The 14,820-nt window shown below is 33.7% G+C and overlaps 2 protein-coding genes and 1 long non-coding RNA gene across 4 annotated transcripts in view; 1 reads left to right on the top strand and 2 right to left on the bottom strand.

The window, feature by feature from the left end:
* Positions 1–2,501: 2,501 nt before the first annotated feature.
* On the bottom strand, positions 2,502–5,848 carry LOC139875180 (uncharacterized). Its single transcript, XM_071862535.1, has 8 exons — positions 5,614–5,848; positions 5,473–5,532; positions 5,130–5,291; positions 4,853–5,035; positions 4,602–4,732; positions 4,239–4,407; positions 3,045–3,174; positions 2,502–2,914 (listed from the first exon to the last, which is right to left on the bottom strand). The coding sequence occupies exons 1-8, from the start codon at positions 5,809–5,811 to the stop codon at positions 2,688–2,690; spliced, it is 1,260 nt and encodes a 419-aa protein (XP_071718636.1). The 5' UTR covers positions 5,812–5,848; the 3' UTR covers positions 2,502–2,687.
* A 1,004-nt stretch (positions 5,849–6,852) lies between these two features.
* LOC139875173 (protein ABC transporter 1, mitochondrial) lies at positions 6,853–11,332 on the bottom strand. Its single transcript, XM_071862530.1, has 8 exons — positions 10,590–11,332; positions 10,202–10,427; positions 9,439–9,591; positions 9,039–9,197; positions 7,952–8,111; positions 7,760–7,869; positions 7,532–7,648; positions 6,853–7,212 (listed from the first exon to the last, which is right to left on the bottom strand). Exons 1-8 carry the CDS (start codon positions 11,114–11,116, stop codon positions 6,853–6,855), a joined length of 1,812 nt encoding a protein of 603 aa, XP_071718631.1. The 5' UTR covers positions 11,117–11,332.
* Positions 11,333–11,771: 439 nt separating this feature from the next.
* Positions 11,772–14,820, top strand: part of LOC139875162 (uncharacterized) — a 98,440-nt gene continuing 95,391 nt past the window's right edge. Inside the window, exons 1-4 of one of the 2 annotated variants that reach the window (XR_011767909.1) lie at positions 11,772–12,154; positions 12,608–12,655; positions 12,909–12,987; positions 13,097–13,175. This is a non-coding gene — a long non-coding RNA (uncharacterized lncRNA). Of the gene's footprint in view, positions 12,155–12,607; positions 12,656–12,908; positions 12,988–13,096; positions 13,759–14,820 lie in introns of those variants that run through there. The other variant, XR_011767908.1, reaches the window with a different exon arrangement.

Below are 14,820 nucleotides of genomic sequence, written 5' to 3'. Positions count from 1 at the left end.
TTTCTTACTTACCTTCTGTAATATCGCCTGTGTGGGTGGTGCCGCCGCCATTTTTTGCTAAGCAACATGAGGCGCACGCCTCATCCCTGTTACCGCCTCAGCAAAAAAACGAATCGCCTTGGCATATGAGGCGTACGTTTTTTATAGACCATCGAGGCGTAAGTTTCAAAACGGGTTTTTCCAAAAACGTACTGAGGCGCGCCTCGAGGCGTACGCCTCGACCGTTTTTTAAAACCATGGTTTTAAATGATAAAAACTTGAGAGAGATTTATAATTATTACAGCCATGATAGAAACATACTCGAACATCACTAATCGTGTAAATTAGATTATTTAGTATATACACATACATTTGGGACAAAACCACATCTAATCTTGTTAATAGCAACACAAATAAATCTGATTAGTGACTGTATACAGCTAGTAACAAAAAGAAGGCGGGCAATTATTATAATAGTACAATTTGAAAGATCAAACTCATTAATACAAAAATGATCACTGGAAATAGATGATTTATATCCACCGCGACTGGTTTTCCTTTAGTCAAATCATAGGCTACCGGTAACCCCGTCTTTTACCATCATTTTATTACTATCTTTCAATTCCTTGATATATTTTGCTGCCGTTTTTCATCTGAAACAGCAATCTGATATATTCGTGATATGATCAATATGAGTTCCAATAATATTAGTATAATTAAAGTTTAATGGGCATTTGAATAAATACGGGCTTAAAATTGAATAAACTTTAGGCTAGTTTCAACCTTTTTGGCAAGTTGCATTCTGCCAAAATTTACTATTTGGCCCTTTTGACATAATAAAACATCGATCCATTAAAACACATAGGGAACAACTGAACATCTTACTAATAGAGTCTCTATGTGGTAGAGACCATTTAGTGTGTATTTTTTTTTCTTATCACCCTAGCTAAGCTAATTCTGACCAAAGCATATTAGAGTGTAATCATCTGATGTCAAGAAACAGGGTCCAACATCAGTATTAACTGTGTAGAATTAGTTATAGATCTGTGTTGATGTGTTTTTATTTATTCACAACGAAAAAGCGATATTGAATAACCACAATCAACCGATTCCGATAATCATTTGTAACAGAGTACATTATTAAACATAAAAGGAACAACAAATAAGAAACTTGAAACTCAGACGAAAATTGAATATTCGTTATAGAAAATAAATTAGTAACAAACCTGTACTAATTATTTCGTTGTGGAGATTGATATTATTTCTTCAAAATTAATTCCGGCGGATATACTTCGTTAAATTACTTCTTTAATATGTTTCCGAATCTGTCGGATTAAAAAAGTATCAAAATCGTAGATTAAAATCGTAGTTATATTGCTTTGTATACAGATCGTAGATCTTCAATATCGCTCTTCCCTTTGCAATCGTACATCGTTTCAAATGCTTGTTGTTCCAGATTTTCTGTTGCCTAATCAATTGGTGCAATAACTGAAACCCTAAAATTGAGTCTGTATTTCATAGTTTACAAATTATAAGAATTGTATAGATTGAATCGGCTTCTTTGTGTGGAAAGGGACGACGAAAATAGGGATTTAGGGTTTGAGTTTCGTTTGGGTTCAACAGACCACGAAGGAGAGTTCTGATTGAGGAAAGATTTTTTTTTATTCATTTGTTTGTCCAGCGTGGCATACTTAATTGTTAATGATAATTAGTCTGTGATTAACATGTCAGTATCTTAGATTAGGATTAACTTAATGACTGCCAAGTAGAATTTTTTTTCACAATTTATAAAATGTAATAAATAAATAATAATAATAATAATAATAGATATGTACAAAATAAACACTTTGGATATTCATTTGTTAATGAGTTATTTCGTAGCTCAAATCAAATTTTACAAATCGATGATGAATTATTTATGATTGAATTGAAATCAATAAGAAACAAATAAGAAATTATAGACTGTATATGAACTATTACGAATTGAGATTAAACCTGTAACGTTGTACGAAATTCAATAATTTGATCAACAGGAATTTTCGATGTTCATCAATAATTTAGATTGCAACGGTGAGTTAAATCTTGTTAATTTTTGGATAAAATGGAGACACGATAATGAAGCTTATACAATCTTGAAGATCTTCAATATGAATTCTATCTATAAATTCTATCTATAAATTTAATTGATTTTTAAGCTTTCACTAAAGTTTCATTTTGAAGATGATGAAGAGGATCTTTGTTGCAATCTTTTATGAAACTTCAGAGATCGTGTATTTTTGACTAACGGAGAGTTTAACAGAAGTTAAAACATGGACTAGTTTGGGATGTTATTTGGCATTTAAGGATAATTTATGCAGTTTTGTTAACATATGGACGATTTGGGCAAAAAACTATAAACAGGGGGACGATTTGGGCAATTTTGTCTTAAATTAAATTTGAATTTGATATTTTGTTTTAAATTGGTTTAACAGAATTCAAAAAAGTTAAAACCAAAACCAAGCAGAAAACCAAACTTACGTCTATAGATCATGTTACTTTTTTCACCAAAAAAACTTCTGAATTTCACCCCTAGTTCAGTTTTTGGCAACGACACACCCCCAACTTTCTTATACATTTACAAAGAGATCACTTTTACATCATACTGATTACAATTTATATAGAGGCTTTGTAATATTTGTAACAGAAGCTACATAAAGGGATGATAACTGTCATGATGCTGCAAGTTCACGAACCTTCGATGCATTTGTGGTTTCTGTCTTTACTATATTATCTTCGAGCTTAAGATCCGACATGGCATTACTTAGCGATTCGGCTGTTTCTGAAATTTCATGTTCCCTGATGACTTCATCTGCGACTGCGTTTCCACTTTCTTCCATGAGTTTATCCAACTCATCTTCAATATCTTCATCAAATTCAGCAGAAGATGAAACTGACCCTGAAAGCAATACAAACTCACGTTAGAAACGAGATCATACAAAACAAAATAGATTAGATGTGCAAACCAGATGGATAACTATACACTATGCATCTTATCTCCAAACATTATCTAACATTTTTGGAAGTACCTAAAGCTATTTCTGCTTGCTTTTGATAACTGATTGTCTCATCAAGTTCATCTAAACAATGTTGCACTTCTTCTACCGAAATCATCTTATCCTTCATTGCATTAGTGCCACTTTTAATAGCTTCAAAAACCTGCCATCAGAAAGTACATGCGAGTAAGGTTAAGATGGGATAGGATACATTCTTACCATTTCAATACATCATTAATTCTGTAGATATGATATATGATACTATATAATAACATACAACTTAAATACATTGATTTAAGATGTCATATGCATTATAATACACTTTGGAGAAGTTTGATCTATTTGATCGTTCGATATATCCCCCTTCTTAGCAAAAAAAAATGTTACATGACCCACTTGAGACAAAAAGAAAACCCAAACTCAATCGATACATAAGTCAATGGGTCGGAAGTTCAACCTCCACAAATGAGTAATTAAAGATGCCCATATATACATGCAGAAATGATGGATTATGGTTTTAGTCAGCACTCCTCTTTTAATTCTAAATAGGTGTTATCCTTCATAAGTTCATATGCCAGGCGATTCAACTAAAACCTAAACCCTATTCGCGGATTAAAGATTTTGTTTTTAGTTTAATTAATGAAGAGAATGGCGATCATAACCTTAACAATCTTATCATACCCTTAACAATCTTTATACTTAATCGTGATTCCGTGCTTTAAGGTCTTGTAAATTGCAAGTGTGTATTGTTTGGAGGCAGTGAGTTTGTTTCGACTAGACAGAACCTGTTCCGTAAAGTGTGTGGAGTTGGAAGGTTAACTGCAGTTCGCTATAGTTCATGTTTTGTGGTTGGGTTTTGTTGTGTTGTGATTAAATGGGTTCGTGTTTTATGGTTGGGTTTTGATTGCACATCACACCACATTTTAATGTGATATGCAATCAATTGAGGTCCAATTTGGGGTTGACCAAACCAAATTCAAGAGCATTGATTTTCATCTTGCTAATACAGTAATACTATAATACAAGTAATATAGGGGCTGATTTTTCTGGTTTGGAGGCTGTAATGGATAGAATGAGGCTGACACGTGAAACTCATTCACATTCGTTGTCCATAGCTAATTTTTGGATATGCATTTAACGGGGTAAACTATGACCTCTTTACCCCAAAAAAAAGTTCATACGCCCGACTTAATTTTACTATCGCCCGTGAATAAAAACTTTACAAACCTCTTTTGAATCTTCAGCATCAGCTATAGCTCTGAGAACTTCCTCTACTCTCCTTAAAAGCACATCACACTTTTCTCTACTTTCAGATGACAACTTCATTTTCCTTGCGTACCTCAATGCAATAGCTTTGTTCCCTGATTTTAAAGAAGCCAAAGCTGACTTTTTCGACCTACACATAACACATACACAATCACACATGTCATTTTAAAGCTTCTTTAATCCACTCATAAAATCAATTACTTTGATAATAATATCAAGAAATTAACTGATATCAACCAGATGTACACATGCCACAACCAAACATAAAATACGTATCAAGCAATGATTATAGCATAATGAACATAATTAATAAAATATACTTACTCTTCATAACGTTGATCGATCATATCAATCTGTACTTGGAGCTTTTCTGCAGTCCAAGTCAAGTGCAGAACGTCATAATCTGAACTTGTGATACCCGAGACTGTTTTAGAAGAGAGGGAAAGTTTCACACCCTATCATATGTAACGTCAAAGTTTAGATAATTACAACTTCAAGTACAGTTTAAACCAATTTCACAGTTAAGAATCGAATAAACATTTACTGATATTGTTCAAATTGATGAACAACAATACCTCTATAAGATCTTTGCGTCTGACTGCAAGGTATTTTGCTTTCCCACATTTGGACAAATGGCTCAAGATCACCGAAGCTTCTTTTGTCCCTCCACAAATCACTTGAAATTTATTCATGGTGATAATGCACGAAGAGGTCCAATGATCGTCCGATAATAGTTTAACAACTACACAAGATTTCTCCTATTTTAAACCACAATAATCATGATATGATTTTTCTTTTGCCTTCAAAAAATATAAATCAAATTGATCACATAATAGCTTATTAAGGTATTACCTCTAAGAGCGTTGAAAGGATAAACTCGTTTTTAGACGGAAATGGCGGTTTGGATAATGGGAGCATGTGTTTTACTTTATGGAACAACTGTGTTAGTTGCCCACTTTTCGGATCGATAACATCATTGCCACATAATATGTCGCCCGAATTATACATTTCAAGCTGTGGGAAGAAAACAAAACCCTAGTAACCATGAAATACTACTTATATATAGTATAAATGAGCACTTAATCTTATGGCTATCAAGGTTCTCAACCTTTTTTGTTCTCAATTGAAGCTGTATATACGTATGTACAATATATATAGTATAAATAGATACGAATGGAAATAGAAGGAAACTAACCAATACATGATCGATGCATAAAGGGATCAAGCCACCCTGATTAAACCAGACATTTTTAACCTACAGTAAACGAATAAAAAGCAACATAATTAGGGTTTTGTTTATAAACCCTAGGTTAAAATTGAGGAATCAAACACTGACCAGTGAAGGACGAATGATGAAAATTTGAAGATGTCTAGCGATTTTGATGATTAAATCTCTCCAGAAATGGTAACGTGGCTCCCAATCAGATCGCTGGCCACTGAAAGCCTTGAATCTTGCACTAACCATCTCATCGGAGTCCCAATTGGGTACTTCCTTGAGTATCACGTCTCTTACGATTTTACTTTCATCTTCCATTCTTCTTCTTGAAATCAACGAACTTGGTCGTTGGATTCCATTCTCTCGTAAACTTTTAATTCGAAGTATTTTACTGCAGATTTTAAAATATGGGCCTAATGTAAACTTATTAAAAGATCAAGGACTGAAGTTTTATATTTCATCAAAGAAAGTTTTAAAGTTTGTTCGGAGATCATTTGACGACTTTTAAAGATTTTAAATTCGATAACAGATTAAAAGGTAAAATTCTTAGTAATTTATTGTTTAATGCAAACCAATAAATGATCCGCTAGAAATTATAATACAATGTGTCAATATATTATATATTAAGGTTAATTACAAAATAAACAAACTGACTCAATAATCAACTTTCTAACTTTTTTTTATACAATTGATTATGGATAAATAATTTTTTAAACATAGTCTTAAAGCTAGTATTACCCCATTTTACATGTCTTTCATCTTTGTTTCTCATTTTTTTTTATTACATTTCGTTCATCCTTTTTTTCTCATTTATTTTTTTACGTTAAAAGTAAACTAACTTTGCCTAATTTTGAATCCTATAACTCGAAAGTCTAATATATGTTTGTCATGGCATGTATAGATACTTGTATTTACACAGTAACGTTTGTCACTCTAAATACTGATTAATGTATACACAATATTTTAATGACAGTATGTATAAGTCGTAAACAAAACTCATCATAATATAGAGTAATTAAGACCTTATGAAATAAGAATATAACAACAATCGAAAAATAAGTTATGAAAGCATGCATTGATATACATGGTACAAGTATAAGATTAAGGACCATGAGACAGGAACTGAATGAATGAACCTCAATCAATAATAATACACATCTGAAGGAATCAAATCAGTATTATACAGTTCACCACTACCTTATTTAAAATGGAAAACGGGCACTATTTATACAATTGATCATTGAATCTTTTGTATATGCCGAATGAATGAATGCATCATTCCTTAAATTAAATGTCCTACCTGTGATTTGATACCTCAATAGTCAATACACACCAAAATCGTGAATCACGAAACTCAATCTAATCATCAAACTGATAACTTTCGTATACTTGAAGCAGAAGTTCACGACAAGGTACCACAGCCCCAATCTTAATGCAAGCTAGAAAAGCACCTGCAAGTTTGCGATGTAGACTGTAGACCTCATCTGGTGGTGGTGTCAATCTATGTCTCAACATCGTTGAACCAACGTTGGATACACTTTGAGTTATATTGTTAGCACGAAAATCATAATCCCCAGGTTTTGCAAACGGCAACCCTACAATATATGCAGCCTGAACATGTGCATCTAACATTATTTCTGATTCCTCCCCTGTTAAGAAACCAAGCCTCTTGGACATCTCAATTATACCTTCACGGTCACAATTTGCACATGCAACAACCTGATTCATATATTTCACTTAAGTAATTAGAAATAATATACAAATATAAATATATATATATATATATATATATATATATATATATATATATATATATATATATATATATATATATATATATATATATATATTCGAGTATTATATATATAATATATAATATATAAATATATATATATATCTATATTCGAGTAAAGTAGGGTCCCTTTAGGTGATCAGCCTTTAATTATAGCAGATTGTGTTTATTAATTATATGTATCATAAACTTATAAAGTGAAATGTACAATGACAAAAGGTAGGACTAATAATGAGAAGAACTTACCATCCTCAAGTAATTATCAACAAATGGTTTAGGGTAACTTCTAGCTGCACCAAAGTCAATGAGATTAATTGTTCGTGTAGTCTCATTGTATAAAAAATTACTCCAATTAGGATCAGTCTGCATACAATAAAAAGTAGAACACGATATGAGACACATAAGTCAAAGTTAACAATCATCTTATAGAAAAAAATTAAGGGAAATGAATAGAATTTGCAGAAAAAAACATGCCTGCATGAATCTGAAGACAAATAGCTCCTTCAACGTAAGTTCAAGTAACTTTTTCCCAACATAACTACGGACCTCTTGATCCAGAGTCGCAACCTTATCAATAGGTATTCCTGTAACATAAAGAGAACAATCATCTTCTGTAATTTTATATAAATAATATAATGCATACACAAAAACATATCATTAGTTTACCATGAATAAGTTCGGTTGTAAGAACCTTTTTACATGATAGTTCATCTACCACGAATGGAACGTAAAACCCGTCGGCATTTGATAGCAACTTGCGAAAGGTTTTCTGATTAGATGATTCCAATTCGTAGTCGCATTCACGTGATAACTCTTCTTTTGCCACCTACAATAGTAGATCGGATTCAAGCATGTGAACACAATTAACATTAACATAGACTAATATTTACATTTTTGTTCTTTTAGATTACATGTTTTTTCTACTAGAATCATCATGCAAATACAAATTCAAGCACGTGAACACAATTACATCTCAGATGTTTCCTTTATTCCTAAAGTTTATCAAGTGTAACCCACATTGGTCACACCTTCCATGATTATGTTTATGCTCCTAAATAAAAGCCTAGCTCGTATTTACTGGATTATTAACAAAATACAAAAGAAAATTGCTCCAAAACTCTACATAATTTAAATTGTTCTTTTAAGTAGTTGTAAATGTGGTTTTTGCATGCGATATTGAGTTTGCTTCTATTTAGGTGATGGTGAAGTTCATGGCGAACAACTTGATCAGTAACTATAATTTGCATTATAAATTGCAAGTTTCATCTTTGAGAATAACAAGTCAAAAATTACTCCCAGTGTGATATTTTCTTTCGTTTTACTTATTAGAAATTTAGAATAGAAAGTGACTATCTTGAATTAGTCTTTATCAAAATCACTCTGTCATGCATAAACAAGTTATAAAGTACTTGTAAACTCTTGAAGGCTGCGATACATGGGCAACAATGATCATTCAAATTGTTATGAGAACAAATATATAATATTATTCTGATGGACAACGGATTCACCCATACTATCATGTTCAACTTATTGTCACATATCAGATATTTTAAATATTCATCATTTTTTTACATGTTATTAGCTTGCTACAAATGTTTCAGAATATTAGGTTCCTAAATTAAAACTTACATGTTTTGGGATACTTGAAATCTTACATGCTTTAATTTCCAAAGATTACTCTTATGGTGAGCTATCAGCCTAGCATAATCATAAATAACAAAAAAGGTTAAAAGTATGTGATCATGAAAGGTACCTTCATAGCTTTATCAAGATACAAACCCTCCGGGATCAGATTTGTATAATCTAGGAGCAATTTTACATTCTCTATGTCACTCTCAATGCTATCTGCTACACCAGGATATTGAATTTTCATAGCAACTTGAATATCATCCTTGGTGACAGCTAGGTGCACCTAAGAATTCATTTCAAACTTTCAACACCAAAACTTAAGAAATTCATATATAATACATATATGACAAAAACAGCATGAATGATAAAGACTAACATATCAAGATATGGAAAGAGATATCTTAAAACCAATCATATGTGAAACCACATAAATTGGAGCTTACTCAATTATCTAAGTTGACATTTGGCAACTAAAGACCCAAGCCGAAATGAAACAATAAATCAACTTTTTCACTTTGACTAACCTGGCCTATACTTGCAGCAGCAAGTGGTTCATAATCAAAGCTTTTCAACTTAGACGACCAGTTGGGTCCTAATTCAGAATTCAAAACTTGATTTAGCTGGCCTCTTGGCATAACATCAGCACCTTGACGAACGATATCTAAAGCAGCCAAGATCTACAAGGAATAAGAAATTATAACTTCATAATCAAAAACCAATCAAGAGTAAAATCCCAAAAGGTGAACAGTGAGAAGCATTAAAATATACTTGTTGGAAATTTTACAAAAGAAATCTGATAATACAAACAAGTAAAATGATTCAAATCATGAGTCACTTCATATGTATTAATTGTATCCTCCAACTTAAGCTCATAGTTACACTCATTCATGTACGTATAATAGTGTGTAGTTTATCTTGTTGATCTACATATGCTCGTTGCTAAACCCATCACATCTACCTTGATAAAGAATAACTAGAATGGGATATAATAATATCCATCAAATTAGATGCTTATATCAGATCTACATGCATCAGTGAATTACCGTTTACGTTATCATCGTATAACACTGCCATATGTTAATTTTAGGAATGCAATTCTTGTGCTATGGTTTCTCTTAAAATTCATTACATGTATTTACAGTCAAGAATGGCAACATAATAGATCAGCACTAAGCCACTGGGACTTTTTTCGATAAGCATGATAACATAAACATCTTATTACTAACCAATAGTAAATTAAAGCTTTTCATCTTGAAATCAATAAGTAGATAGAAAAAGAGTAGTTACCGGAGCAGGAACAAGAGACTCGTCTTGAATACTCAACATCTGTCCTAGTTTCAGTGCCGCACCACGCATCCTACATAAAGCAAGAGCCAATCGTTCCGCATTTTTCTCGGATAAAAACGGCGAAAGTGCAGACTGATTTCCTTCTGTTTTAGGCGCACCATATATAATTCTCCTAGCAGATTCCTGTACCGTTCCCCACGCGAGCCCAGCTCCTAGGCCAGCAAACCTTAACAATATCATTTGAAAATCAAATCACAACGCTACAGTTGCACATTTGATCTACAATGTACTCCAACTAATATATATAATCTTCGTGATAGTATCGAAAATGAAAACAATCAGTAGGGAAATGAAAACAGCTGTAAAGTAATGAAATTGAAAAACTCACCCAATCGCTCTAGAAAACGACGTTGAAGGAACCTTCCTCTCCCTCCGCGGCCTCTGCTTTGTTATCACTGGCGTCGAAATCACCGGCATCGCATTCACCGGCGGCGACATCTCCGGTGAATCAGTTACAGATACACCGTTTTCTAATTCAACTGCCGCAACAGCAGTAACATTATCATTAACAGTTGCATCATTTAATTCCGAAGTCGGCGGAGAAACAGCGACGGTACTGTGATCGGAACCTGTAGTTGACGGAACATGATCGGAATCAGAAACTACCGGTGTATCATCGAAATATACGACGGAGTTTTTGGTATTTGAATCGGCATTGGAATTGGATTTAGGTTCGGTGACGGTGAGATTACGAGTTTCGCCTTTAGTGAGACCGGAAATATCGGTGAATGATAAGAGAGTTCGTTGAATTAGGGCTTGTAAATTAGGTTTATCGAGATGGTTTTGTTTCACGGCTTCTTTGGCTACCAGCGATACGCCGTTCACCAGCCTACCGAGGTCTTTGAGCGACACCATTGTATTTTTTGTTCGGAGAACGTGGTGGCGCGTTGATCTATTGACTAAAGAGTGGTTTCTTGTTTAAAAAGTAAAAAGTATTACAGGGTCCGAGGGACGTGTCAGGATACCAGCCTAGTATGGATTAGAGTTGAAAATTCATCTCCGAATCGTATCAATGAACACCCATTCCCGGTCCATCACTGAATTTACCCAAATAGACAAATCTCTCTTTCAATTCTCTTAATAAATAAATAATAAATATAAATAAATAAATAAAAGCTATTATAACAAGAGTGTTAATAAAAGCACCCTATTGGCTCCCTATTTACTGTTTGCCCGTTCCATCCTCTCACAATTTTTTTTATTATTTATATTTAATGTTTAATTTAAATTACACAATATACGGAGTATTACGGACACAACTGAAAGCTGATCCCTCATTGGTCCATCCCCAACAATTTCATTTTTCTTAATTTTTTTTATAAAAAAGTGTCATGCAGCATTGGGGTTTTTTTTGCCCTGTCCCTTGCATTAACGCGTGTCATGGTGCATGTGGGGTTTTTTGCCAGATCATACATCCCCCAAATATTTATCCTCAATATCTATTACCTCATATACAAGTATTTTATTTTTAAAAAATGTAGTCCGTATAACTTATTCCTCTCCATCAAAATATACTATGTATTCCTCTCCATGAAAGTGTAGCAATTTCTTCCATTGATAAACTTTTTTGTTCTAAAAATGGTTGCTAGCTGTTATGGTGCGACAGATCTCACAGGTTAGCTCTTTAGCGAGAACATGATTCTACAACCAAAATCACCTGCTATCACAAATCGGACCTGCTTAAATGCGTCGCAAACACGGTCGCCAATGACGTCGTCATCGTGGCCATCTTCATCGTCTCAAAACGTCAGCCTTCAAGTATTTCCGTATTTTGTTTTAAATTTTATGTATGATGTGATGAGTTGTTTGTTTGTTTAATTAGGAATTTAGATAATGAAGAGCTGCTTATTACATATCGGAGCCGCTTATTTCCATCGCAAACACCGTCACTAGGTATGACATATTGGAGCCACTTATTATTGTTACATAGCGAGTAACTAACAATTTGTTTTTTTTTTTTTTTTTTTTTTTTTTTTTTTTCGTTTATGAAAGAAGGTACTAAGAAAGGGATAAAAAACCTAGTAATTACCAACGCTCTTTTTGTATTCCTGTAGTTCTACGATTCAGATAATTGCTGTTAGTTTCAGAATCTTGCTTTTTTTACAAACATCAATTATCTCTTGCACACCAAGTGTTTGCTATAATACCTTAATGAAAAAAATAAAGGCTCGCAATGTTAGAAATGCTTTCGCTTTGTTGCTTTTTAAGATTGTATAACTTCTCAATACAGTTTCATATCTGAAATGATATGTGAAAGATGAATGTCATTTGTAAGTAAGCTCCAACTTATAATCGTACATATTTCGTTTAATATTATATTAAGTACAGAGTCTATTTTGTTTATAGGGAATAAAGTGACATCTGCTGCTTCCAAATGAGTTGAAAAGTTAGAGGGTAAGATGTACTTTCAAAGTTCGTTTTGCTTTTGTATACTTTAGTAGGTTTACTTTTAACAACTTAATACAGAGGTTATAAGGTCAGAAAGGAACATATACGTCAATTGCAATACATATTGTGATTGGAGTAATAAACAAAAATTGTCATAGGTATGATCATTAGTACTCTGTATAAAAAAGTAAAATAACAAAGTCTTTTCATTTTATGTTAGTATTGGAAGTATTGATTTGGATCAGAATATACACTGCAGGTTAGATATAGCAGTTGGTAACATCCGATATGTCAATTAATTGCAACCATTGTAATAGCCTCTCATACTTGAGATCAAGGTAATTTTTCTATTTTTGAATTGAATATACTCATCATTATTGTTATTGTATAATTAGGTAAAGGTATGCATTTGTTAATAACAATGCTAACTCTGGGTATCTTTGGTAGAGGAAACTTGCTCAATGATTAGAACGAGTCACGTCGGTGGATCTGCACCCATTGAAGACTTCTACAGATTAGTATGCGAGTACGTAACTTCACAACACATATACATTTGCATTAATACCTTATGGTGGGAGCTTGTATTTTTGGTGGTCAATATATAAACTCGTGATGCTGTTATTAGGTCTGGTGTAACTGTTTTTGCATGTCGTCAGTTTGTTTCACTAACTGTGTGGGGTAGTGTTAAGGCTAGAATCTGCCTTTGATCAGAGTAACAACCCTAATTGATTAGCAATCACAAACAAGCAACCGAATAATAAACACAGAATAAAAGAACACGAGAATTATAGTGGTTCAATTTTGATGTGAAACCTACATCCACTTTGGAACTAGAGAGTATATTATTAATTTGGAGGTGATGCAAAGCATGTACATATGAGAGAGTATTTATAGACAAGGATTAAATAAACCCTAGTCTAAGTAAACCCTAAAATCGGCCCAAACTAATTAGGGCTGGCCAAACCTAACTTAGTCACCAAGTAACTGCCGTTTTTAAGAAGCCTACATCTTTAACAATCTCCCACTTGGAGGCTTCGAATACCATCGAACTGCACTCTTGTACTTCTGCAACTTAAGACTTAGCTCATCTCTTATCTCTCTAGTTCCTGCCTTCTCTTCAATGTTCCTGAAAGCCAGTTGAAGCTATGCACAGCTTCAACTTATCCAGCGTTACTGGTCTGGTGAACATATCTGCTGGATTCTTTGAACCTGAAATGCTCTCCAGATTAAACGTTCCATTGCTTATCCGTTCTCTGATAAAGTGATACTTCATGCCAATGTGCTTCGTCTTAGCATGATAGTCTGGATTCTTTGCTAACTTGATTGCGCTCTCATTATCACAATATAAGACAAATTCTGTCTGTTTGCTGCCCAGTTCTTTCATGAATGTCTTCAACCACACTAGTTCTTTACTGGCTTCAGTCAAGGCCATGTATTCTGCTTCAGTAGTAGATAGAGCCACGCTCTTTTGAAACCTAGACATCCAACTCACTGCTGTTCCTCCTATAGTGAATACATACTCGGTGTTGCTCTTGAAGGTATTATTGCATCTACCCAGATCTGCATCAGAATAACCCCTGAGAGTAGTATCCCTGCCCTTGAAACATAACCCAACTTTGGGAGTACCCTTTAAATACCGCAGTATCCACTTCACTGCTTCCCAATGTTCTTTCCCCGGAGCTGACATAAAGCGACTAACCATCCCAACTGCATGTGCTATATCAGGTCTTGTACACACCATAGCGTACATTAGACTACGCACTGCGGATGCATAAGGAACCTTAGCCATTTCTGCTTTTTCTACTTCAGTTTTAGGAGACTGATGTTTAGAAAGCTTTAGATGACTTCCCAACGGTGTGTTTCTTGGCTTTGTAGACTCACCATTCATTCTGAACTTTTCAAGAACCTTGCGAATATACTTTTCTTGAGATAAAGAAACTGACCCATCTTTATTCCTGCATATACTCGTACCGAGAATCTGCTTAGCTGGCCCGAGATCCTTCATTTCAAATTCTCTAGATAATTGCTTCTTCAAATTGCGTATTTCAATCATATCAGAACCTGCAATTAACATATCATCGACATAAAGAAGCAATATAATATAGGAGCTCTTGAACTTCTTCAAATAACAACAATAATCTGTAGAACTTCTCACGAATCCTGTCTTCTCC

The sequence above is a fragment of the Rutidosis leptorrhynchoides genome, chromosome 1, assembly GCF_046630445.1.
Source record: "Rutidosis leptorrhynchoides isolate AG116_Rl617_1_P2 chromosome 1, CSIRO_AGI_Rlap_v1, whole genome shotgun sequence".
Classification (NCBI taxonomy): domain Eukaryota; kingdom Viridiplantae; phylum Streptophyta; class Magnoliopsida; order Asterales; family Asteraceae; genus Rutidosis; species Rutidosis leptorrhynchoides.
This window is presented reverse-complemented; position numbering and strand designations above follow the sequence as displayed.